At 39.0% G+C, this 25,476-nt stretch overlaps 2 protein-coding genes across 5 annotated transcripts in view; both read left to right on the top strand.

The window, feature by feature from the left end:
• LOC129776196 (dynein axonemal intermediate chain 7) overlaps window positions 1-22,791 on the top strand; it is a 34,765-nt gene extending 11,974 nt beyond the window's left edge. For both annotated transcript variants that reach the window (XM_055781694.1, XM_055781695.1), the window contains exons 3-10: window positions 1,771-2,094; window positions 12,979-13,157; window positions 13,224-13,417; window positions 13,526-13,852; window positions 13,945-15,109; window positions 15,184-15,597; window positions 22,505-22,568; window positions 22,645-22,791. In XM_055781694.1, coding sequence (XP_055637669.1) covers window positions 1,771-2,094; window positions 12,979-13,157; window positions 13,224-13,417; window positions 13,526-13,852; window positions 13,945-15,109; window positions 15,184-15,597; window positions 22,505-22,568; window positions 22,645-22,782 — 2,805 coding nt within the window. In that variant the 3' untranslated portion in view covers window positions 22,783-22,791. The remainder of the gene's footprint in view (window positions 1-1,770; window positions 2,095-12,978; window positions 13,158-13,223; window positions 13,418-13,525; window positions 13,853-13,944; window positions 15,110-15,183; window positions 15,598-22,504; window positions 22,569-22,644) is intronic.
• Window positions 22,792-23,163: 372 nt separating this feature from the next.
• The window catches only part of LOC129776197 (peroxidasin), an 89,473-nt gene continuing 87,160 nt past the window's right edge, over window positions 23,164-25,476 (top strand). For 2 of the 3 annotated variants that reach the window (XM_055781697.1, XM_055781696.1), the window contains exon 1: window positions 23,165-23,618. The gene's annotated coding sequence lies outside the window, so the exon portion shown is untranslated. Of the gene's footprint in view, window positions 23,619-25,476 lie in introns of all 3 variants that reach the window. The other variant, XM_055781698.1, reaches the window with a different exon arrangement.

The raw sequence follows: 25,476 nt of genomic DNA, 5'->3' as shown, positions 1-25,476 counted from the left end.
TTATAGTAAATGGAAATGGTAAAGATCAATCAATGGAGAGTTCTGCGATTGAACCCACGAACGTTCGCTCGGTAAGAAAACGTTAATATTCGAAAGAATTCATATCCGAAAAATAATTTTGGGCAGGATGAGGTCCGCCTGGTCAGCTAGTCTATATAAATAAAAATGTAAGGCAAAATATGTTGGTAAGCGGAAAACCCGAAGAAGGGATGGTCCGATTTAAGCCTTCTTTATTTTGTTGTATTCGTCTCTTCCCGTAGATCAATATAGTGAAGAGAAAAACCGGAAAATTTTCGGGAAATCCTGAAGGAAGGTCGGAAAATTCAGAAAATTGAATTCCCACATGTTCGAGAATTACATGATAATAAGCGCTGTTAGTCCATTCGATATTTGCGCTATCGAAATTGATCTTTGTTCGTAAGTGGAAATGGATTTTCAGGCGAAATAACGCATTTCCATATCTTATATTCTATAAATAAAAATGGAAGCCCAAATGTGTTGGTAAGCGCAAAACCCGAGGAAGGAATGGTTCAATTTGAGTCATCTTTATTTCATTGTATTCTTCTCTTCCCGTAGACCAATATAGCGGAGAGAAAATTCGGAAAATTGAATTTCTATATGTTCTACAATTAGCTAAGTGTTGTTAGTCCATTTGATGTTGGCGCAAACGAAATTGATTTTTGTTCGAAAGTGGAAAAGGATTTTCAGACGGAATAACGCATTCCTATGTCTTCTAAAAATTGAAATGGAATATAAACAAAAATGGAAGGCCAAATGTGTTGGTGTGTCCTAAACCCGAGGAAGGAATGGTCCAATTTGAGCTGTCTTTATTTTGTAATATTCTCTGTATCAAACATGTATTCCATGCAACGGAGAAACATATTATTTCCAAATGCTTGAAGAATCTTGAACGAGAATTGTGTCTGAAAATAGTTTTTATATTATGAGGACGAATTTTTGTATAAGTATTAGACAATTTATAGTAAAAGGAAACTGTAAAGGGTCAAAGGGTAATCAATCAATGAAGAGTTCAGTGATTGGACTCACTAACGTTCACTTAGTAAGAAAACGTGGATGTTTGAAAGTATTCAAATCAAAAAATCTATTTTGGGCGGGACGAAGTTCGTCGGGTCAGCTAGTAATATTAATAAATATTGTAAGCTAGAACAACTAGAACTCAACCAACAACTAAAACAAATAGGTGACTTGTCATAAATTAACAAACTTAATTTTGATTTTCCAAAGAAAAATATGTCTCTACCTGCACCTTAATTCTATCGGTAAAAAGCTGATATTGTGGTTGAAATAGTGTAAAATTCTAGTACACCCGATTCACATTTTGCACGGAGGATATGTACCGTGGAAAGCGAAATCGTGTACCCACTTTGCATACATTCCGGGGAAAACCGTGTTATTCCGAGAAGCCATGCAAAACAAACACCCGCGCAAGAAATTTGTGCAAAACAAGAATCTGATGTCGTTATTTTCATTTGGTGTGTGTTTCCCGAACATGAAATAATCTGAAGGGGACCTTAACGATACTTAAGGTTTCATTTATAAAGTACGAGCGACTGGGGCATTTCATCCCTTATTATCAAAGTACCTTGTTTGCTTCAACGAAATATAACGACGCTTGTTATTTACTTTCGAAGTTTTGTTTTGGTTTATCAATCCTTAAGAATGGACTACTCAAGATGAACGTGTGTTATTGGAGAAGTAATCGCCAGCTTCAAACGATCCCCACAATCCCCTAATACGTAATTATTTCAGTGGCAACAGTACATGCGGTGCAACGGCTTACCGAATGCGTTTGATCCTGCGGATTTGAGGAAATATTTGCACATCTGGTGCCATGGCATCCGACTATATAACGAACGTGAGCAGAACTGGCTTCTGTGTGCCAACGAGCAGAGCATATTGACACAAGACGTTAACGTTGCCAACATGTCGCGCGAGAGCCTGAAGCATCAACAGCCGGAAATAGGAAACGTGTACGCGACGAAAACGAAGGAAGTGCTGGGAATATTAGAAGAGATAGATGATGCTCTGCACGACACCGATATGACACAATCGATGATTGATGACTTACACGAGGTACATAATTTAATAATGCAAACTTGCTAATTGCACACACAAATCATTAATATCATACATTTGGCGAAGAGCAACAATTATATACATTTTGAAGGACGGGAAGTACTTGCTGAGTATATTCATCGAGGGATAATTACCCGCTGATGATTTATGTTGTGCTCGTCTCTACATGTGATAGCGTTCTGCTGTCTGAGCGTTTGCAGTCAATATGTTGTGTCTGAGACGTTCCATGAAAGACAACCCATCGCGAAATGAATGATATCTGATTGTTTATTATTAGATTTCGAGAAAACAACCATGGAAGCACTAGCTAATGAATAATTGATCGCTGACAGTGAATTTCCGTCTCGAGTGAATCTGAAAAATTGAGACAAACAGTTCATCCATCCCATATGCAAAACCGCAAAGCACACCCCATTACACCTTCGTCCCACCATGGTTTTAATTTCCTTCTCATTGGATCGTTCACATAATCACGCACCTGAAGCACCCCTCCAAATACCCTCCCGGTCGATTGTTGAGGTCGTTTTGTGTGACTATCCGGTTTCGCCTCTACGACGACCGCACGATGATGGACGCTTAGCTTAATGGGTGTATCTTGATCTTATCCTTGGTGAGGATAAAATTTCATTTTGCCCCAGTATGTGTTCCTTCGCCATGTGTGTGACATGTGTGTGCGAAGATGAATACATGTTGTTGAGGCGAAAGCATAACGAAAGCAACACAATGCGCTGGTGAAAATTTGTTTTTAATGGTAGGCGGTTTCGATGGTGGTTGGCCTACCCTCGGACACGAGATTCATCTACCCGTATGAAAGGCAGAGCGAGGAATGATTCTTCCAAATATATTTTCACTTCATAAATGTATTTATTATAAGTTGTTATAAAACTAAATAAAAAAGGCTTTCTTCAGCATAGTTAGCAACATCCGAATAAGGTAAAATACCTTATTCGGATTTTTGTTCTATAACTTGTTGCCGTTTTAAAATAGTTCTTTATTTTGAACTAGATTGTTAGGGAGTGTCTAAATCGATTGATGCGAAAATCTTGTTAGCTTGTCAAATCGTATTTCTCAATATACGTAATCCTATGTCGAAAAAATCAATCTTGGTAATAAAAATCCGGATAACTCCTCAAAACACTAAGTTTTGCCAAGGTACGAAACATTGTTGTTTCGGCTCGTTACAAATGATTGTCGGCTAGAGATGGGGACTGACGTAAAGTAGTTTCCCGATCACTCAATCTGATATGTATGCCAATCCCGAGGCAGTTGTATTACTTTACCTTAACTGAGCCGGTAAAACTATTGGATGTGCAGCGGAAAATGGCTATCGACCATCTCAAATCTCAGTGGATGGATGGTTCATTTCCGTATTCGAAACATGTCGCTGATTACATTCTATTTTCGAAACGGAAAACTTTTTACATTTCTAACAAACTTTCAACGAACAAAATGATGCTGAAGCTCATGAAGCAGCATCGACTACCGAAACTTTGAAGCACAACATTACGGGATGGAACGATTCCACGACTTGTTCAAGGTTTGGGATCGATGTACAACATTAACAAAGGTGTCAAAAACAACACCGGGGAAAAAAATATTCACAGCACGCGCGCCAACAATAATCTGCTTTCTCACGCTAAAAAGCGCTTGAAGGTGATAAATTATGTTTCCAGACAGATTTGGGGGCGTGAATCGCATCTGTGAGAGTGAATGTTTTGCGAGGGCTAAAGCAGATTTTTTTGTCATGTTTCATCGGTTCAATTGTATGACCCACACCTTTCTTCTCTTGCGAAAAATTATTTTAGTATTTAGTGTTACACTTCGAGGATATGAGTTGATCGTTCACGAGGTTTTTTGCGATTTATTTCATAAGGGCTGTGTAATCAACTCTCATTGCCCATTTTTTTGGCTCGAAAACAAAATAAGTTGTTTTTTCTTGCGTGGAATCCGGAAAATATTATATTGTCATATAATGAAAATTATGGCGTTTTTCTTATTGATACCGCAAAATTTGGAGAGTCAATGGAATCCGTCCTCTCTCGGGATATTTTGGATGAAATAAAAATTTTGATGTGGTAAAATAAACGATTTTCATTCAACTTTCAAGACAGAATAGTTTCCGATGAAACAATGTTTCGTTGTCGTTGTGGGTCTCTCGATTGTATTGACAACTATCTAAAGAATATATGAAATTCAAATTGCATCTCATCGGTTAGTTCAGTCCAGCCCAAATAAAACTAACTTCTCATTGATTTCTTCAAAAAATTTGCTACCTTGTTTACTAAACTACTCCCCATTTTTTATTAATGTAGGTGAACTCCTGAGTTAATGTTGTTATTAGTTAATAGGGTTAATAGTTGACAGTGTTATTTAATGAAAATACTTAGATTTGATATATTTCCTCAATTACTGCAGTTATATTCTAAACTATTAATTTTCATTGAATAGAATCATAGAACTTTGTCAACGAAATCCTTATCATGTACATTTGGGTAATCGTCATTTAGAACTAGGGAACAAGCTCATAAAAGTAGTATTTAATTCTGTAAATTTATGAAGCCTTAATGGTAGCTTCAACCTTCCTTCTCTGATCAGGATCAGACTTCTAGACTTCCTTTAGCAGTAGGCAGATCAAATACTTCTAACACATTCAAACTGTGTACCAATAAATGATGGATAGAAACAGGCATATGATACCATTCAGACAGATTTAGCAAGAGATGTCTCTTGTTGAACTAAAGTTGGTTATACTTATGCACTTAGATTTTCGACTATGGTGATATTACACGGAAAATCGTATCGAAACTCGTTACCAGCTCATCGCTTACCTTTATTTTTCAGAGCTGAAGTTTATCCAGAAAATCTGCGGCTTGTATTCCCGATGTTGGCTAAGCCTTACCTGCGATGTGATACAAATACACCCAGGTTTTTTTACGCATTTTTTTTTGCGCGGATTTTTTACGAGGTTTGTTTACGCCGATTTTCCAATTAACGCGTTTTTTTTACTCGGATTTTTCAATGAATGCGGTTTTTTACGCGGATTTTCCGATTAACGCAGTTTTTTTTACGCGGTAGAGGTTGGTGAAAGATTGTTGAACAAATATAAAGTTAAATAGATGTTTGTCTGCCTTCAAAAATGATGTTTCTGTTTTCCCAAAACGTCCCTTCCGTCTTTTCACCAGGTGTTACGGTAAACGCATGAAAAATTGGTAAGGTTTGTCAATTTTTTTGATGCAAGCGTTATATTTGATAGAATGTAGGGGAAATGGGGGTAAGACGAACATGTTAAGAATAACTTCAATTATATCTTTGGAAACTCATGTTTTCCAAAACTTAAAAGCAGTTTCTTACAGTTCAATATACTGGTTTTTCGAAATAGTTGGCCAAATGTTTCATAAAAATGTGTTTTTCCATGTTTTTTACTGAAATTAAAATAAGCCAAAAAAACAAGCCAATTAAATTTTTGTCGATGCGGGTATAATGGACATGTAGTGGGGGGAATAGGGACAGGTTAGTAATTTACGAAGCGTGGCAGTTTATCGCTCGCGAGAGGAAAAATTTCGCTCTCTCTCAGTGTTTGTGTGTTCAGTAACTGAAATAGAACAAAAAGAGAAAGCAATATAAAAAAGAGTTGAATATCCTTCCCTTCACTTAAGAGACGAATGAACTCTCAGAGTTTAAAGTCTCTCTAATTCAATACCTTCCTTCCTTCCCTTCACTTTCCATCATGCATTTGATGTGCTTATGGATGTGACTGTCCACTTTAACCCAACTAGTGTAATTATTTCAATAATTTAAATTTACCACTCACGAATGAATTCACTTTTCCGTATACATACATAATATCGCTTCTCTGTCAACTCACAAACTGAAATAAAACCATCAGCGAATTCAATTTTGCAATTAAACCACTCAAAATGCTTAATATCGAAGCCGCAAAAATTACAGCCACACGCGGAATCATGTTCGATTTTCGGTTTTTGTTTCCCTATTTCACTTTTAGCATGAATAGCATGTAGAAGTGGTTCTCATCCAGAGCTGCAATCCATCACCGTCAATGTCACAAAAAAGCTGACCATAGTCACTCAATTCCTCTCACGGCACGTGAGATCCAAAAATTCAGTAGTGATACTCACTCTTTTGTTTCTGACACCTAACCAAATGACGGTTGGTTCCAATGCCTCTCACTGCCGATCGCTCTGTTTACAACTTTACGTTACGAGAGCGGTGGTTGTGGCGTATGATGGTAGTAGAAATGTGAGTGATCAGACATTTCCAATCATTTTTGACAATCGCGACGGTTGTTTAAATTTGTTTAGTGAAGTAGAGATGTTGCTGTTGTTAGAGATGACTAATTTTTCGTTTATTTGATTATCGATTAATCGTGGGGCCAATATTCGATTCACTCGAACAATTGTCTTTCAGTATTCGATTAATCGAACGAATATTTATTTCTTGTAGTTAGAATGAACAGACATTTATAATAAAAAATATTTTGGTGTCATAATTTCAAAAATCACATTAAATATAATTTTAAAATAAACACGGTGCAGCATAATGGTTTTTGAATGAAATGGTATTTAAGTATATTGATAAAATTATCATTTCATAATTATATGCGGATCATGAAAACTATCCGGTTGAAAACCGACAAGGCGTGTTCTTTTTATTTAGAGTTAATCATTACCAGAACTATTGAAGTTTTGTGCTCCCGTGGCCGAGTGGTTAGCGTCATAACTAACATGCCGGGTGTTCGGGTTCGATTCCCGTTCTGGTCGGGGGAATTTTTCGTCAAATAAATCTCCTCCGACTTGCACTGTGATCACGCGTATTCTAGAGCTTGCCACTCAGAATGCATTCAAGGCGTGTTATTTGGCATAGAAATCTCAACTAAGTACTAATAAAAATGACGCAAGTAATACTACGTTGAGACGGCGAAGTTCCTCTAGGAACGTTAGTGCCATTGAAGAAGAAGAACTATTGAAGTTTAGTTAACAAACGTGAGATGAACACACAAATTTTATTTTTTCATAAAACGAAAGAAAATTGCGATCTAAAAGAATCGCTCAAAAATCATCCACTTCCATTGAGGCTTTATTGAGAAACTTCTTATATAGTGCCACAAACTGCGCCACGAACACTTCCAGATGGAATATATGTTTGCTTCCTTGCTGCATCCGGTGTTCATAATACCCGGAAAAATTCAACGTTTGCGTCTTCAGACTCATATCGCAGTTTTTAACCAGATTCGGTACCAATCCACAGATTATAACATTCGATAGAACGCCTTGGGATAGCAGCTCGTATAGCTGTTTCCTCACCACCTCCAGCTTCTGTGGACTTTGTTCGAGGACAATCTGATTAGCGGTTTCTCGAAGGAATATTTGCCAGTCGATTTCCGGCTTCCAGCATGAGGATAGCGTAATTCTTTTCGCTAGCTCCGAAGGAAAGTGCTGAAATGCAAATAGTGTTGTTACATTCAAGAAACAAACAAATGACAATCTTACATTCAAAATTTTAAGAATATCCTGCTAAGATAGACCGGCACTCTTATTTCCAAGCAACGACTCCTAACCGCGGGAATAACCCGCGAAGTAGAATTGGCGCACAAAATCAATCTGCATGTAGAAAAATATTTTTCAATGGCTCTTCTCAGCGCATCCTGGGTATCTTTGGTCAGCTAATCCACCTCGGACAAGACGAGTCTCATATTCACTCTACCCGCTGGGATCAATTTGCTTGATCAAATCCGACACGACCACCCTGTTATATATCCCGGCAAACCGATGAATTTAACTCGATGTGGTAATTACTGCTGATGGTCCTGATTTCCACCTTCCGGTTCGCGGGCGTTGTGAAGTTCATTATATCATTGCGTAGCCGTTCCGCGCTCGATTGGTAGTTTCCGCAGCAGACACATGATGCGAGTTTTCTTACTGGCCTGGAAGGACCGTAGAACATGTGGGAAGTCTCCCTGGGAGCAAAGATTAATCAGATGCGTAACTTGCGTTTTGTGGCAGTCCAGTTTGGACAGCTGGCGCGGTCGGTAGCGGTCAACAAAAATGTATACAAAAATACTTTTTTTTTTCCAAAATATATATTTTTATCAAGGCTCATATGGCGTTAGCCTCACGGGGCCGGGAGTTCAATACTTTGACAATTTTTCTTATTATCTATGTTAGTAATATGTAACCGATTACTCGCGGTTGGCTCGAGGTTAGTATTACAAGTGTTTCCGTAATTCGGATGTTGCTGTCTCCAATGCTCTGTACGTGTGCCCGACACGGGATACTTCCTATTGGGATGCAGCTGACCCCCTAGTCTGTACCTCTTATCTAGCGTGGTGCGTCTTTCTCGACTCGAGGAATCCAGGATAGAATGGTCACTAACCGGCGCAATCATCAGTTCATGTAGAGTTGTCATGTGCGGTACAACCTTTGGCTCTTGTTGAATGATCAGTGGATTGCACAACCTTTGGCCCGTGTATCTGTAAAGAGTGTGTGTATGTATTGCCGCGACTAAGTAAAAGTTTATCGATCGGATAGGAGGGATATAAAACGGGGACACAACGAAGGAAACATCATTAAACGTTGACATCGGCGTTCCTGAGGAACAGGTATAGATGAAGCAGAAGATCAGGATCACTTGGAAATAACACTTGGAAATACACTTGGAGAAAATACTTGGCGACTTGTCATTTTCGTGTTGGCCTTTGTCAGAGTAAATCATCTCCAGAGATGCCAGATGATTTTTTGTGAAAGCCTTCGACAAAAAACTGAAATGTTGATGTGTATAAATGGCAGATATTTTTGTAACCGCGAGAATAGCAAAGTAATGTATGAAAAAAGGGGTTGTTAGTGCAGGGAATCAAGTCATAAAGAGTAGAAATACCATATCCCTGCAGTCTGCAACTGAAAATATAAGTCTGCAACAGAATAGACAGGACACTAAATATCAGTAAAATTGCGAACATGTTTGCAGATTTAGTATCCTTGCAATGATGAGAAACAAATTTGGTAAAAACATCGAAGTCGAACGGGTTACAAAATGCATCATTTTGCTAATTTCAAACCCGATTGGAAGCCGGAATAGAGGGGATACGCAAGGCGTGTTATTCCACAAACTAAGTACTAATACAAATGACACGTGTATTACAACGTAAAGTCGGCGAAGTGCCGCTAAAAACGTTAAGGCCGTCTGAAAAGTTGAAAAGAAAATACATGCCTGAAAACACAATATTCTTCAAATTGTATTTAAAATGAAACTGTATATTCACATCTGGCATCCCTAGTCACGAAGAACGAACACAAAGAGGCGAATGTTGTGAATATCGCCAAACACCAAACCATCAGCTAGACTTTTGAGTGTCGCACTATTCTGACATTTCAGCGACAGGACACTCACCAAGGAGCTCGGATTTCTACTGTCAAGTAGAAGCTCACCATGTGTTAGTGTTGTGATAATACTCTTCTCACACTATTGGACTGGCTTTGGGATGGTCACCAAAGATAATCGTAGCACAAAATTTGTTGATTATCTATGTGTGAGTACCATCATTTGATTCTCACGACAAATCGCAGCTCTGTTCTCATCAACAGAAATTTGAAATTCATAATGCAACTATACAAATCAACCGCCTGTCCATTATACCCCCACTGTCCGTCTTACCCGCGGTTCCCTTACAACTAAAGGAGAAAAAGCTAACATAAAGGGACGTAGATGAAACTGACTTAAAATTCTAGATGAAGTAAAATGTGGTTTTTAAAAGTGTTAAAATGTTTTTATACATGGGAGCAGACCTCTTATTCTCTCAAACTGAACGGCAGCTTGGAATTGTACCAAAAACCAGTCCAAACGATGCCAAGAAGAAAGCGAACCAAGGCCGGCTGGAATGTAAGGCTGTTACATTCATCCACATCCACTCAATCCACATAACTGACGCTGTTACACCACATTATAAAATGGAGATGGATCTTAAAAGTATACATCGAAAGTGTTTTCTAAGAGTAAAAAGAAGAGTATTTATTTATAGAAGAGAGAAGAGAGCAACGTGAACCTGTATCCTTTTCGCGACGGGGCCGTGTATGTGGCAAAGTAAGCGAAAAAGGTTAACACATTCGTCGCCCAACGCGAACCGGCTGAGTTACTAGCAGGATCCTACTTACGAATAAATTAATCAATGAAAGTCACACTTTGTAGACATAATTTACCAACATAATTGTCTATTTAAGAACAAACTAACAACGATAACACATGCCAATGTCATATTATATAGGTTTCGCATGAAACAGTAGTACAAACCATCCGTAATATAAATATATACAAATTTTAGAAGAAACATTATATTTTTATGTTTTTGATTTTGTGCATTCTGTACATTTCCTAAATTTATATTTAGGTGCCAATTCGACTTAATTCGGTTTGTAAATTCTTTCAATGTGAACCAGTGACGGGACGACGAACGTGGTAATGCGTGCTCATTTCTAATGTGTTTGTTCTGTCATATTGCCCTTATGTTGCTATGACATGTACATTATATACAAACTCGCCTTTCGCTTGAGAGAATGCTGTATCAGTATGGGAGGTATTGGTATTTTTTGTTATTTTGAAGCTTATTTAATGTTAAAATGAGGATGTTAAAAGATGTGCTAAAAATAATTTTGGGTGCACAGAGCATGTTCAGAGGGAGTAGAGTAATATAAAAAAATGTTAGTTGAAAACTGAAACACTAGGAATGTTAGTAACATAAACTAGAAGAGAAAACAAAGTCAGGTGAATAGAAAAGACAAGAGAAAAGAACTAGAGCTAAAAATATCTTCTTGGTTTACCTGTCTAAGTAGTCAAACCCATATACACTGCGTTTCACAACTATAGAACCACTCATTTTTTCTGAGTTTCCAGAGATATGTAAAGGCGGCATTCCATCTATTCAACATGCTACATGCTACAAGTCAATGGTAAACAACAATGGATACGATACTTGCGCATTTTTTTTCTTTTGTTTCCACCTCAGCCACTATGCAGCAGTATGCGAACGCTCACTGCTCCAACATATCTGTTCTGATGTTTTTGTTTTTATGATCAAACATTCTGTTGTTCCATTATTGTGGTGAGTTATTATAATCGTCAATAAATGACGTATTTGCTTCAATATTGTCGTGCTACACACACCGCACCGATCCGCACGCCATTGGATAAGGCCAACATTGCTCGACAAGACAGATTATGTCGTGAAAAGACGTGAATAGGTGGAATCCCGCCTTAAGAAGTTGGTTGAATTGAAGTATATAGTGTAGAATACAATAACTCTATTCATTTATAAGACTGGCCATTTCAACTTCATTGTTGTGTTCAGGCGCGAAACATTCAAACCACTAAAATTCCAGTGTTTCATAACTATAGAACCAGATGGAACCACTCTCATTCCTTTACAACATTAACGTCAATTTAACATGAATTACGGTAAGATTCTAATTTGTAGGTCATCTTTAGTTCTTAATCAGTTCAAATAACCCATTCGGAGTGCTAACGACCATGCTGCGCCATGTTTGTAGTATGTATCTCGTTCTACGCAAAGGTTACTACTCGTTTAAGCTCTTCAAATCACTCATACTGCTTGTAAGCTGTATCTACTATTCGTCCGATCACTTCTCGTAAGTTCCTGATAGGGTTTTAATTTGGTAAACAAGCTGACCAGTCCAGAATCTGAAGTCCCTATTTATTAAACCATGCCATAACCTTCCAGATGTTATGAATTGGTGCCAAATTACCCAATTATCAAATAATTGTTGATTCAAAAACAGCAGTAAATGATTATGATGTACTTCGTTGCACTTCTGACTGTTCATTCGTGTTGATGGTAAGCTGATGGCACCAGGCTTTATGAGGAAATTCTCCCCAAACCATCAAACTGCCGCCTGCAAAGTTGAGAGTTGAAAAATTAAATGACACGTTCCGTAAATCCTTCCAGTATGACGAAGTTCTATTCAAATTGAATTTCTTTTTATCAGAGAAGTTCTCCTGAAATAGTGAAACCCATGGGATTAGCTTTCACATTAGCATTTGGACCCACAACTTTAGAGATGGGATTTTTATGGTTTGGGGAGAATTTTCTGAAAAAGGCATGGTTTAGATAGCTTACCATCAACACAAATGAACAGTCAGAAGTGCAACGAAGTACTTCAGAATCATTTACTGCTATATTTTCTTCAAAAACAATTTTATAATTGGATAATTTGGCATCAATTCATAAAATCCGGAAGGTTATGGCATGGTTTAATGAATAGGGGCTCCAGATTCGGGACTGGTCAGCTTGTTTATCAAATCAAAACCCTGTAAGGAACTTATGAGGAGTGATCGTACGAATAGTAGATACAGCTTACAAGCAGTATTAGTGATTTAAAGAGCTTAAACGAGCAGTATCCTCTGCGTAGAACGAAAAACACACTACAACATGGGAGTGAAATAAAAAATGATCGGAAATGCTCCTGTTTAGACTACTCTGAGAATGCAATCCCGAAACTTTTAGGTACTTTAGGTAATTTGAATCCTCTTTATAAACTCATTTTAGTATTCAGTGTGGGAAAACATAGAGGATATGAGTATATCGTTCATCGCAAATCATCTGCAATTTGTCGTGTGCTTATTCTTCCAAACATTCAGTGATTTCCATGTTTTATAATTACGTCAATGTTCGTGACAATTTGTCGCTTTTGATGGCGCAGATACGAGCAAATTGCTCTGAAATAAAATACGACGTATAAAATGTTATGCACAATTCTGAATCTTAACTGACTAGAATAATTGAGTTGGTTTGTGTACTCCATGTTGCATGAGGCTAATCAAAATGAGAACAAAATTCTATCCCGCGCCATCTTCCAGATGAAAACCGAATTTCGGCACGTGCTGGGCGCTTACATCGATGAGCTCGCGTACAAAACGCTGAGCAACATTGATCGCGACATGGAGCACACTGGACTGCTGGAGGTAACCCACAAATTCGAATCGGACGTGTTCAAAACACAGCTTTATGGTCTCCGGGATATGCCTACGCCCCAGCTGTAAATCTCCGCTCAATTGCTTTGTCAAATTGCAACAGAGATATTCAAATGTTTTATTGCTTCCAGCAATCCCAAAGAGCGGGCCAAAGAGGATAGCAAGCACACCGATATTGATTTGCCTCTGCTCGGATTTCATTTGGTGTTGCCAGCTGCCGTTAAGTGCCATCACTCAGCAATAAGAGGTTTATGGTTAAGTTATGACCATTTCAGTGACTATTGTCCTAGCTACGACATGCCCTACAGGCAGGACTATCGGGCCGGTAAATTAATATATATTCCCGGTTTTATTATGCCATCATAGAATAATGTTGTATTTTTTCATTCTTTCTCGCACCATTATCCCTTATCGAAACCCGGTCGGAACGCAGATCTGCGGATTATCAGCCGAATCGAGTGGAAGAAGAGGAAGGAAATTTTAAAGGCTGTTTACGAGGAACCGCGCGAAAAACGACCCGATGATTCGGAGGAGGACGAGCGAGCATCGCACGATATTGATATAGATAAAATTTACACAGAACACGCGGATGAACTGATGAAAAAGGAGCGAGCCAAAAAAGGGACGAAAGCGTTGACTCTGTTCGAACACGACGTGAATATGAGAAGCCACCGTATAATTGCTGGTGTTTATTGCATCGATTATCTGGAGCAACCGATGCAGGAGGTGAAGATAGGGAAGAAATCGCTTTTAAGAACTGGTGAGTAAACAACAGATTGTCGTCGCTTGTATCACATGTTTGCAATGAAAGGCTATTATTCCAATTCCCATTTCTATCCAACCCACCCGCAGTGCCTCAACCGGGGCAATTAACGAGAAAGAAATTCTATCAACCATACAGACCTCCGCCAACCCCACAACCTGGGGTTCGCCGATTGCCCGAGGAAATTGAAGCGGAAATCAAACAAATGGAGGAAAACCTCGACAAACTGGCATTGATCACGTTAGAGTTGCCCGAGAATGTGTTCTGGTTCGAACCACCAATTGTGTGCAGATGGGAAAGCAAAGAGGAGACGCTCGAATCCGACCCAGGTTTTGCAAAGTACTTGGACAAACACCAACAGATGGTGCAGGCGGCAAAGCAACGCAAGACGAAATCATTGCGAGACAGAAAAACAAAATACATCGAAGATTTCAATATTCTCGACATACCGTCGCACATTCACCTCAGCTCGATTGTTGTTGATTTTATAATCCCTAAACTGCCGGAGAGTTACACGGTGAAAATAATTCCACAGGATGAGAAAAAGAAGGGCAATATCTCGCTCGGCGGTAGGAAATCCCGGGAAAAGAAAAGAAAAACAACAAAATCACCCTCCAGCACCGGACTGACGAATATCGTTTATGAGACGAAAATCCCAACCTATCTTTTCCCGCCGGGATGTGACGGCAAAATTCTCAAAATATGGAACCGACGGAATAAACTTTGCTACCCATCAGTCACGGAAGAAAGTGACGACCAGGGCGATTACGACGATTCCGATAACGACGCTCAGTCGAATAGTAAAGCCAGAAAGAAGCAATATTTGTTCTCAAAGTTTATGAAGGATTTAGATGATCTAATCGATGCTAAAACGCCAAAGTTTGAGTATAAAATTGAGGAAATTACCACGACGGTGGCGAAAGCGGACCAGGGACGACAAAGTATACTGATAGTGAAATCGGACGAACGAACGCGTGAGCGTGACCGCAAAAAGGTGCACAAAAGCAAGTTCGATTCCGATGACGAGGAGGTGGACTATGGTGACATTCTGGAGGTGGGCAATTACGCAATGATGGACAAGGAGAAGGAATACGTGGGCAAGTGGACGACCCGAGATATCCATGATGTAAAATTCAACGAGGACAGGTTAACCATTCAGTTTCGAATCGGGCGGCTGGGAGCGTTCGGTTTTGCTGCTAACCGATACAGCAATCTACCATATCAATCGTGGGAACTGAAACCTGACATCAAGAAGTACGGGTCATGATGGCCATTAAAAGCGTTACGATGTCGTGTTGTTTGTGTTCATGTGTCGTTTTCCGTTGCAGCTCGGGCAATATAACATTTTCCCTCACTGCAGCTGTTATCAGTACCGAGATCACAATAACGGAGGCTGGATTTCGAGTGAATGCACTGCAGGGTGGCCCAACCACGGCCATGCAGGAGATTATCGGCCAGGTATTGCCTTTGCGGAAGATGATGCAAATGTTGCGACTTGCGGCCGTCGATTTGTTTCCCGAGGATGACGCTTTCAATTATTCAGAGGGATCGTGTGAGAAGAATCCCATTATGGAGTCTCATCTCTATGATTGCATGGGTCTCTTAGCGTTGTCGCATAATTTTTCGTGGTCCAGATGGAATCTGCTGTCCGGGTGTCGGATGTGTGTTTTATTAATGAGGGAAATCATCGAACACCGCCGGATTCCCAACCATTCCACGCTGCTGGTGACTCCATTGAAAGCGTGAGTATCTCAATAATTAATGCCCCACTGTTTCCAGAATTAGCTCTTCATCCCTCTTATTTTATTGCGCACATGAGAACAAGTGTTTATCTGTGATTGCCTGTGTTCGTCGTTCCAGCGTGACAGACAAATTACAAGACCCCCTTTCTTGGTATAAACATTATCTGACTCTGTTTGGCGCGCGCACACACATTGCGATTTCCCACAAAACTACGTTAGAGTTGCCGAGAACGGAGCAAATCTTATCCAATACCTGTAGACGTAGGTGTAGACTTTTCCTATTTAATATTCTCTATAAAACGTGTTTTGTTTGAGTCGGAAAATCAGCAAAGTTTCACGGAACCCGTAAACTCAAGATTCAATGTCGACGATAACGAAAATGAAAATGTTTGCAGAACTGGAAGCGAAACTCGTTGGCCGTTGTCAAATGCCAAGGATTTTATGTTGTTCCACGCAAACATTCACGACACAAAGAGCCAAACTGGTAAATTGAAGTCATGCCAGAAACATGCGTGTGATATTGCACTGGCCACATTCATCTATTTGTAGCTTGGTAGCGTTTGGATAAAAAGTGAAGTGCGAAACATTGAATTTCTATTATGATATTTACGTCGACAGAGTTCAGTTAAAATTGGTCATATATGAACAAAATTTGGGTGCTCATTTCTAAAATTCAAATGCTTTCAATCGATGGATCGGAACCACACATTCAACCGCATTCCAAGTGATCAAGACATTCTAGAAGCAAATACAATTAAGCAGAACTATGGTTGCGTCATGAAACGCAGCATAGCAGATCCGGGATCCGGTTATCACGTTTGTAGTCCTGTCAATATGCTTCAAACTAATACAAAATCAATAATCTTGTCTTTGTTGCGAAGGTTTTCCCTCAAAACACACCGGAATATCACCCTATCGAGAAATGTTGTGTCATAATGAGGGCAAACCTTCGTAAAATACTCAAGATTTATTATAATCCTCAAATTTAAGATAGTGGGTTCTAAAGTGTCGAAACCAATCGGCCCTACCATTGTCCAAAACCTGAGACAAAAATACGAGCGTTTAGGTTAGAAGAGAAGTTTCAGTAATCAATTCTATCAAAACATAACCTTATATTAGGTGTACCGATAAGTTTCTTCGGTTTTACAACAGATGGCGTAACTTGATTATTATACCATTGAATCAAATTTCCAGACATTCGTTGGAAAACTACTGTCATTGCGCGTCTTTTTTAGTATATGTCAAAAATTTGAAGAGTAAACAACATAGTTTTTTGCCACTTCGAATATGTCGAATTTCGTACCAATGAAAGTGTTTTTGCGGGGATTCTTACTTCATTACTTCAATATAAAGAAAAAAGCTGCGGAAAGTCATCGCATTTTGGTGGTAGTTTATGGTGACCATGCTCCAACTGAGCGAACGTGCCAGACGTGGTTTACACGGTTTAAAAGTGATCATTTTGACCGCCAAAAAAGTTTGAAGATGAAGAATTGGATGCTTTACTCGATCAAGATCCGGCACAAATGCTACAAGAACTCGCAGATACACTTGGAGTAGCTCAGCAAACCATATCCGATCATTTGAAAGCAATGGGAATGATCCGAAAGATAGGACCTTCAGTGCCGTAGGAATTGGAGCCACGAGACGTCGAACGCCGTTTTTTCACTTGCGAACAACTGTTCCAACGGCATAAAAGAAAGGTTTCTTTGCATCGAATCGTTACAGGCGATGAAAAGTGGGTCCATTACGACAATCCTAAACGTTGGGCAACGTATGGATATCCCGGGCATGCATCAACATCGACGGCCGCGCGAAATATTCACGACATTTGAGCCGTGCACTGACGGAAAAACGGCCACAACACTAGCAAAGGCACGATAAAGTTATTTTGCAGCACGACAATGCTCGGCCGCATGTCGCGAAACCGGTCAAAACATACTTGGAAACGCTGAAATGGGAGGTCCTATCCCACCCGCCGTATTCTCCTGAAATTGCTCCGTTCGATTACTACCTTTTTCGATCGATGCAATATGGCCTGGCTGACCAGCACTTCTTCAATTTTGATGAAGTCAAAAATTGGATCGATTCGTGGTTAGCCGATTATCCGGCCGATTATTCCCGCAAGGAATCCGTGAATTGCCATAAAGATGAGAAAAAGTTGTGACTAGCGATGGGCAATACTTTGAATATTATATTTGTAACCATTTTTGCAGAATAAAGCATTAATTTTTGAAAACAAAAACGAAGAAACTTACCGGTACTCCTATTGGTAGTCTTTCATTCCCATTAGTTTAGAAGAACCTACCTGAGTACGGGTCAAATTTTATGAAAATATGCCTAAAATCCGGATGAGTTTTGGTATATTAAAAAAAAAACTAATAAACGTAGATAACTGATTAGATTTCAAAAGTTTTGTTACTGTAAAAAAGATCATAAAAAGTGGTATTTATAAACATTAACTTATTATATATTATATTATTATATTTATAAACATTAACTTATTTATATAAATACATTTCTTTTTAAATAATGAAAAAATCAAAATTAAACAATTTTATTCGTAATTAGGGTTTGCTGCACAAAGCGCGTGAAGTCCTTTTTTGCAAATTGAGCAAATTAGATTTGATCTTTCCACGTGCTTTTTATTATTACATTCTACACATCGCCTTAAATTTCGCCCTGGTAGCTTTTAAAGTGCTTTTCGGAAAATATCGGATATATCGAAAAATAGGACAAATTTTTTATCATAACCATATTGGAATATAAAACAAGTAAAAAAAAAACGTTTCAAGGTAAACGGTTTAATTGTGATCAAACATAATAATGTACTGAAAGCTAGAAAATAATTAGGCAAGTAGCAGTTATCACACCTCTCCTTCATTAGTCTAGGACATTGATAAGACTAAAATACAATCATAGGACATATGAGGAAGTCGCTAATTGTGGATAATGGAAATCCAACGTACTAACTGCTACTTGCCTAATTATTTTGTAGCTTTTAGTACATTATTATGTTTAATCACAATTAAACCGTTTAACTTAAAAAGGTTTTTTTTACTTATTTTATTTTCAAGTTTTTAGTACATTATCTGTTTCATTAGAATATTTCTCTACAATAAAACCATTGTACTGTATTCTATCAGTCAAATAATTTCATTTGATACCGATATTGAGTGGATTGCAGAAAATACATAGTGTGTTCTCCAAGTCAAGTTCGTTCGTTTGATAGACATATCTCAATCAACCTTTTTTTGAGATGATATGGAATCAGCTATTTTGTAGCAGCGGCCAAGTTGGATTTTTCAACATAAGCCGTTTTAAAATACCAGCAGAGATAAAGGTGTTTTATAAATTCAGTCAATTCTTATTGGTCAAATTTATATTAATATGGGACAACCATACAGACATATAAACATATATACAAACAGTTCAAGCTAAATAAAACCGTTTAATAAAGTAGTTTGCTATTTTGAGTTGGCGGCCATCTTGGATTTGATTTTTGCATGATCTACTGTGACCTTCTATTCAATCCCTTTCATTTGATACCCACATTAATCGGGTTCTGAGAAAATATGTAGTCCGCCATTTTGTAGTGGCAGCCATCTTGGGTTTGTATTTTTCATAAATAACTATGTTCTACTAGTGAAGCCCTTTCATTTGATACTCATATTAACGGGGTTTTGACATAACATGTGGTCCGCCATTTGATAGTGGCAGCCATCTTGGATTTGCATTTTTCATAAATAACCGTATTCTACTATTTACTAGCAAGAACGTATTTACGTATTTTACTAGCAAGAACATGTTGAAATCGAAAAGCAATTTTTATCAGTGCAAAATATCTCCACCGACATTCTTCACTTCTTTCTATCGCGGTGCCGCTGTGCCTATGACCGCTGGCTCACCATCTCGTTTGTTTTGATATAGTTTTCGTTCCATCAACAGAAATATCAGTTCATTCTCGATGTCAGTGAATGCTCAAGCCGAAAATATCACCTTTCATTGCGTCCTGGTGAAATTTTCGGTGAAATAAACTCAAATGTGCCGTTGCCCATCGATGTGTGTGCAATAAGCGGCACAAAAATGGGACCGGGGCTAGAAACATACTAGGAAAACACACACGAACACGCGTTTAAACGTCTGACGCGGTGTCAGTGAGATGATATTTCCTTGTATGGAATTTTGTTCCCTTCCACTGTCAGCTGATCGAAGATGCGTATGAAAATTTCGGGCGGAAATTCTCAGTGAGACAGTGGAACGAATGAGTGTGGGGAATAATGCAAAAACCAAATGTTCCACGTGACGGAGTGTCGGTTGCATGGAATTAAGCAAGGCGCCTAGAAGTATATACTAAGGTGGGCCAACTTGCTAAAACCACTCTTCAGCCATCTTGGAAGTCTACTGTGTTTTGTTTGTAAACAAAACACAATACGCTATTGCTCAAGCTCGCTGATGATCAGTCTGTCTCTTTCACGCTACAAGCAAATAATTCCCCTTCTACTTTCTTCCGTGCTGTTTTCATATACCGCTCCCCTAACCAACTTAATGACGAAACGGCCTCACCTAGTACCATAGACCCGTCTTGGAATTAAGTTTGGTTCATTTGTCATGAACTGCAGGGGAATTGGTGGTTGATTTTGATGTTGTCTCAATATCTTGCGCTGTCAGTAAAGTGAGTGTGAGATTTTGCAACTCTGTTTACTAGTCAAGCCCTTTCATTTGATACCTATATTAACGGGGTTCTGACAAAATATGTAGTCCGCCATTTTGTAGTGGCAGCCATTTTGGATTTGTATTTTACTAGTCAAGCTTTTTCATTTGATACCCATATTAATGGGGTTTTGGAAAACCCATATCGATGAGGTTTTGAGAAAATATGTGATCTGCCATTTTGTAGCGGCCGCCATCTTGGATTTTCAAGATCATGAAATACATAGTTTTATAATGACTAAAGAGATAAAGGTGTGTTCCAAGTTTCAGATCAATCGGTCAACAGAAAGGGGGTCAAATTCCTATTAATGTGGGCTAGCGCTACAGACAAACATGTTACAAACATACAAACAGATTACAGGGCAAGCTAAATAAAACCGTTTAATAAGAATCTTTCAGCTCTTCATGTAGCATCGTGAATTCAGGTTTTTCAGCCTGGAACAAGCGATTCAATCTGTTGATCTGGGGCAAAACATACGTCGAACGCGAATCCTCTCAGACGATCCTTGTAAGGAATTTCGTCCTTAAGAAACTGATCAATCATTGCATTGTGAATGCTTTTATGGTCAGCAGAACCAATCGATACTGCGGCGTAAAAGTCGTCATGTACCTCAATGTTGCTTTGTTCAAATGTGATTTGAATTTGTACAAAAAATTTGAAAATTTGCACCAATCTATACTTTTTGACGAAAATCTGTTCTCTGTACCGTACAGAATCTGTACCAAAAATAACGAAAAAATCTGTACCATTCCAGATAAATCTGTACGTGTGGCAACACTGTCATGATCGAACCGCAAATGGAAAGGCAGTATGAAAATTTCCATTAATTCTGTACAAGGTTTATTTGCTCCTTAGACAAAAAAATTTGAATTTTCTACGGTGGTTTTCAAAACGTGCAAAAAAAAATTTTTTTAGGGTTCTAGATAATCTACTGCAATTTCACAATTATAGCAGTAATTATCAATGTTAGTAGTTAAAATTGTTAGCTTGGTTTATAAAATTCTTATGAACGTTCCATATTGATACGTTTAGCCATTTTCTGTAGCCGATCGATCAAAGTTTTGATTCAATTACAGGAGCACTCCACCGAAAATTATGGCAGGAGTACAAAGTACTATGCGTACCCTTGGAACAAACGATCCGTAACTTTCGTTTTCATGAGTTTGGGAGTGAGCTGTGTGTGTATATGTGGAAATGCATATGTATATCTGTGAGTATCATCACTCCATGCGATCCTCATAGCCAGGAACACACGAACACGAAAGTTACGAATTATTCATTCCAAGGGTACGCATAATACTTTGTACTTCTAGCGCAATTTTCGGTGATAAAAATGTGCTCGTGAAAAATTCCGGAACTTGAAAGCTTTTAAATAATGTACATCCTATCTTTATGCGTTGATTTTTCATGATGTTACAACTTTTCAAAAAACACCTAAACATTTCGATGTCGCGTTCTGTTCCTCTATTTTTTGACCAGTGTATGGCGGACGATCAAAAACCACATCATGTCGATCGGTCAAATAAATGTTGAGAAAATTGAGCTAGGATGCTTCAAAAGATTTCTATATGATCGTGACATACGAAGATTCACGAATCTAACTTCAGAATCATTCAAACGAGCCAAATCCAACAAAGTTTGATCGAAGCATTTTTAGACGAGTACTTCCATGTTTCTTTGTGAATCTCGTGAAATCATTATGAAAACGAATTGCCACAGAATCAAGACAAACCATTCTCCATTATGATGACAACCTGAAGACTTGATGAAACATATGTTGTATAGGCCCTAATTTAGCCTCTCTATGACTTCTTCCTATTCTCATCCATCTATAGTTTGAAAATGAAAAAATGAGCTAAAACTATCTTCTTTGATATTATTTTGCAAAACAATAAAGCCATTTTTAATGGCACGTACTTGTTTCTTCTCACTTTGTTATCTACAAAAAAAGTTTCATGTGATGATTATAATCCAATTTTCGTTTCGGTACATTAGCCTCCTGAATCATTTTATACGATGCAATCAGCCGCATGGTTACCGCCCACAACTCTACAACACTGTTCTCATTTATTCATGTGTCGAAATTAGGTGGAATTAGTTAGCGCCGTGTAGATCTAATTTCAATATTTTTTTTAGACAAATGCGCGAATATTTAGAGCTAATACAATTACTCTCATCCTATTATAACATTTGCAGAACAATCGTGGACTCGATAGAGGTTTCGCCCGTTTTCAACACCACCCCCGTGGATGGAATGGAGGTAAGCATTTTCTACAGCATTGACACGAGTGTGCACACACAGAGGGGACCAATATGTACGTACATTCCGATTGCAGCATTATGCTGATCTCTACCATCTGGGGAAGGACCATTCGCAGCCGTCGTCGAGAATCAAGCAGGAAAACATGAGTCCCATTCTGAGGGACAACATCGTGCAGTTGTTGAAGGCGGTTCGTCCTTTGAGCTTTTCCTAACGTGAAACGAAGTGAAACATATAATACTTGTTTGAATAAAGTTCTTCAACAGCTTTGTATAGATATTAAAAAATCATAAAACTATTTCCATCTTATAGAGATAATGAAATTCTAAACGCTCTTGTTCTCCTACGAAAAGTTGCTGAAACACAAAACCAGCCGCCTCACGGAGATGAGAGGGCGTTATGAGGCTGAGCAGTTGCAGGCTGTGGCTGCAAAAACAGAGCAGGTGTCATCTCTCGTCGGTGGCTTCCCGCTCGAAAAATCTAGTACTGCAACACAGGAGAAACCCATTCCAGCTCTCGCAGCTTCGGCGTGAAAGAATCCTATTTTCCATCAGCATCATTTTCTCACCACTAGTGGCGCTATTAGGCGATGCCGTAGCTCTTCTTCTCAGTAGTAAACGACGGTTCGTCTCAGCCAGTAACGATTGGAATCGGTCGGATCGTGGGGCCCGCAAATGCCAGTAATTCGTGCTTTTTTCATACGCAGTGGACTATTACCATAAAAATTGATCACGGACGCTGCAGTATTCAGGGATTCAGGGGGGTGAAAGTGTTTTTCGTTTCATATGAAAAATAGGTGCACAATTTCCATGCGAAAAGTTCACTCCTAGAACTATTTGTGCTTAATTCGACTGATTGTGTATGTACCCATTCTCTTCCATCATGAATATTGTCCTCGACAATAGAGTGAAAGTGTACGACAAGTTGAGTTATTATTATTCATAAAAAGCCAGCGTGAATTTTAATGAAAGCGTTCAATAGAGAATAAAGGAATGCCTCTGAATGTGGATTATGCTCGGAATAACTTGAATGGGAGAGAGAGAAACACAAGTAAGGTTGAATTGTAATTTATTAACCATACGAATGGAATTATGTGAGTACCTTTCACACGCACATGAATCATTGCCAGGCGTGAATTGCGAGAAGTGTGAATTGATTTAAAATATGTTATTGCTTTCGCATGGAAAAGCGTTTATCAAATTTTCATTGGACATTGAGTGAGGAAAGGTTGTCTGTCGGAACGACAAACAGGCACATACGCACACACACACACGCACGCACTCAGGAATCCGACATTGGCCATCCCAAAAGCATAGTTAAATGGATGAACAAATGTCTGCGTTCGGTTTCAACGAATGCTGCATACCACCGTGCTTACGCAATTTAGTGCGCACTTGGGATTATTGATAAATTATAGTATCGCTAGGTGGATTGAAAATTGGCTTTTGTAAATTGTATTTGTCGTATCCCAAAACGTTCGCTCCGTTATCTGTGCATGTAGCAGGAGCAAAAGGAAGAAAAATACAGCAACGAGGGGGAGTAAATTTGAAATCGTCTTCAACAAGCAGCCAGAGTCCGATGCCTTAGATGCTTAGACTGTAATTTGTTTCAATTACTGGAAAATCCCCGGTCGTCAATCACGGTGGATCAGTGGAAGAATTTTTCATCGCCGCTTTTTCTGGTATGATTTTTCAGCTAGCAATTTTTATCATTTGGTAGAATGAAATTGAAAAGGAAGTTCATTTTTTCATCTTTCAACGACCATCAATTTTCGAAATGTTTCAGCCTGAACATTAATCTCGCCGGGATTAAAACAGTGAAAAAGCCGAGAATTATCCTTTCTCTGTTCAAAGACAATGCCACAGACAGCAAAGTTCAACGTCCCCTCGAATGATTTCCAAGAACAAGAACCAAACCGTGTAAGATAAACTGACCAGACGTTACGCGGGACAGTCCCGCATTTCAACAAAATGTCCCGCGTAAGATTACGTCCCGCGAAACGTCCCGCATTTGGTAAAAGAAACGAAAATGTCCCGCGATATCAATATATTTCAATATTACAATTTGATCATGTTGATTTTATTAAATGCATGAACCTCAAAAATAAACTCTTATTCGGCAGATTGTCCAAGAGAGCTTCCAATGCATCCAAAGATTAATACGTTGAGCTGGTTTCATCGCACCGACAGTGGGGTTTTTGTTTAGAGAGTGTCAAATGGAAACGACAGCAACAAAATTAGAAAATGATTTTTATAAAAGTCCCCAATTGATCCGAAGGGACCAACGTGAGTCAGACGAAAGGTTCATCTTTAGTCCCCTAGCTCGGTCAGGGCTTAACGTGTTAAATAAGCCGGACAAAAGGCAGGGTTGTTTGATGAAGTATCGTAAATTAAGAGCTTGGTGGCCTTACGGAGGTTGGCCGGAACCTCAACCATGGCCGATGAAAAGATGTATGTAAGCGTGTTCTTTTACCTTTTCGTGGCTTTGGTGGTTGGCTATCTCTCCATTTTGGCCATTCGCTCGAAAGTTTTCTATCGGTCGCAGCTGGGGGATGTTGGGAAGGTTGGCGGTCTTCGCGACAATGTTTATCTCCAGCCGATCCATCCTCCAGTGATCTTTTGGCATAAAGGACAGATCCTAGGTGCGGCATGAAGACCACATCACCTTCGCAACTTCCGGCAAGCACTTCGTACTGTATATCTCCCAGTTCACCATATGACTCGAAGGAAGAGCGGCTTGGACATTCCCTTCTCGTTTGTTAGAGAATTACCTTCTTCGAGAACTTGATGTGGGAGATATATTCGTCCCAACGCTTACCTGGGGAACGTGAAGTATTCGGTCCCCTGCCATTCGTTGAATTCAAGCATCAAGTACGTCTTGTCTTTCATTATGAGCACGAAAAGAAGTT

This window comes from Toxorhynchites rutilus, chromosome 3 (assembly GCF_029784135.1).
Source record: "Toxorhynchites rutilus septentrionalis strain SRP chromosome 3, ASM2978413v1, whole genome shotgun sequence".
NCBI classification, from domain to species: domain Eukaryota; kingdom Metazoa; phylum Arthropoda; class Insecta; order Diptera; family Culicidae; genus Toxorhynchites; species Toxorhynchites rutilus.
This window is presented reverse-complemented; position numbering and strand designations above follow the sequence as displayed.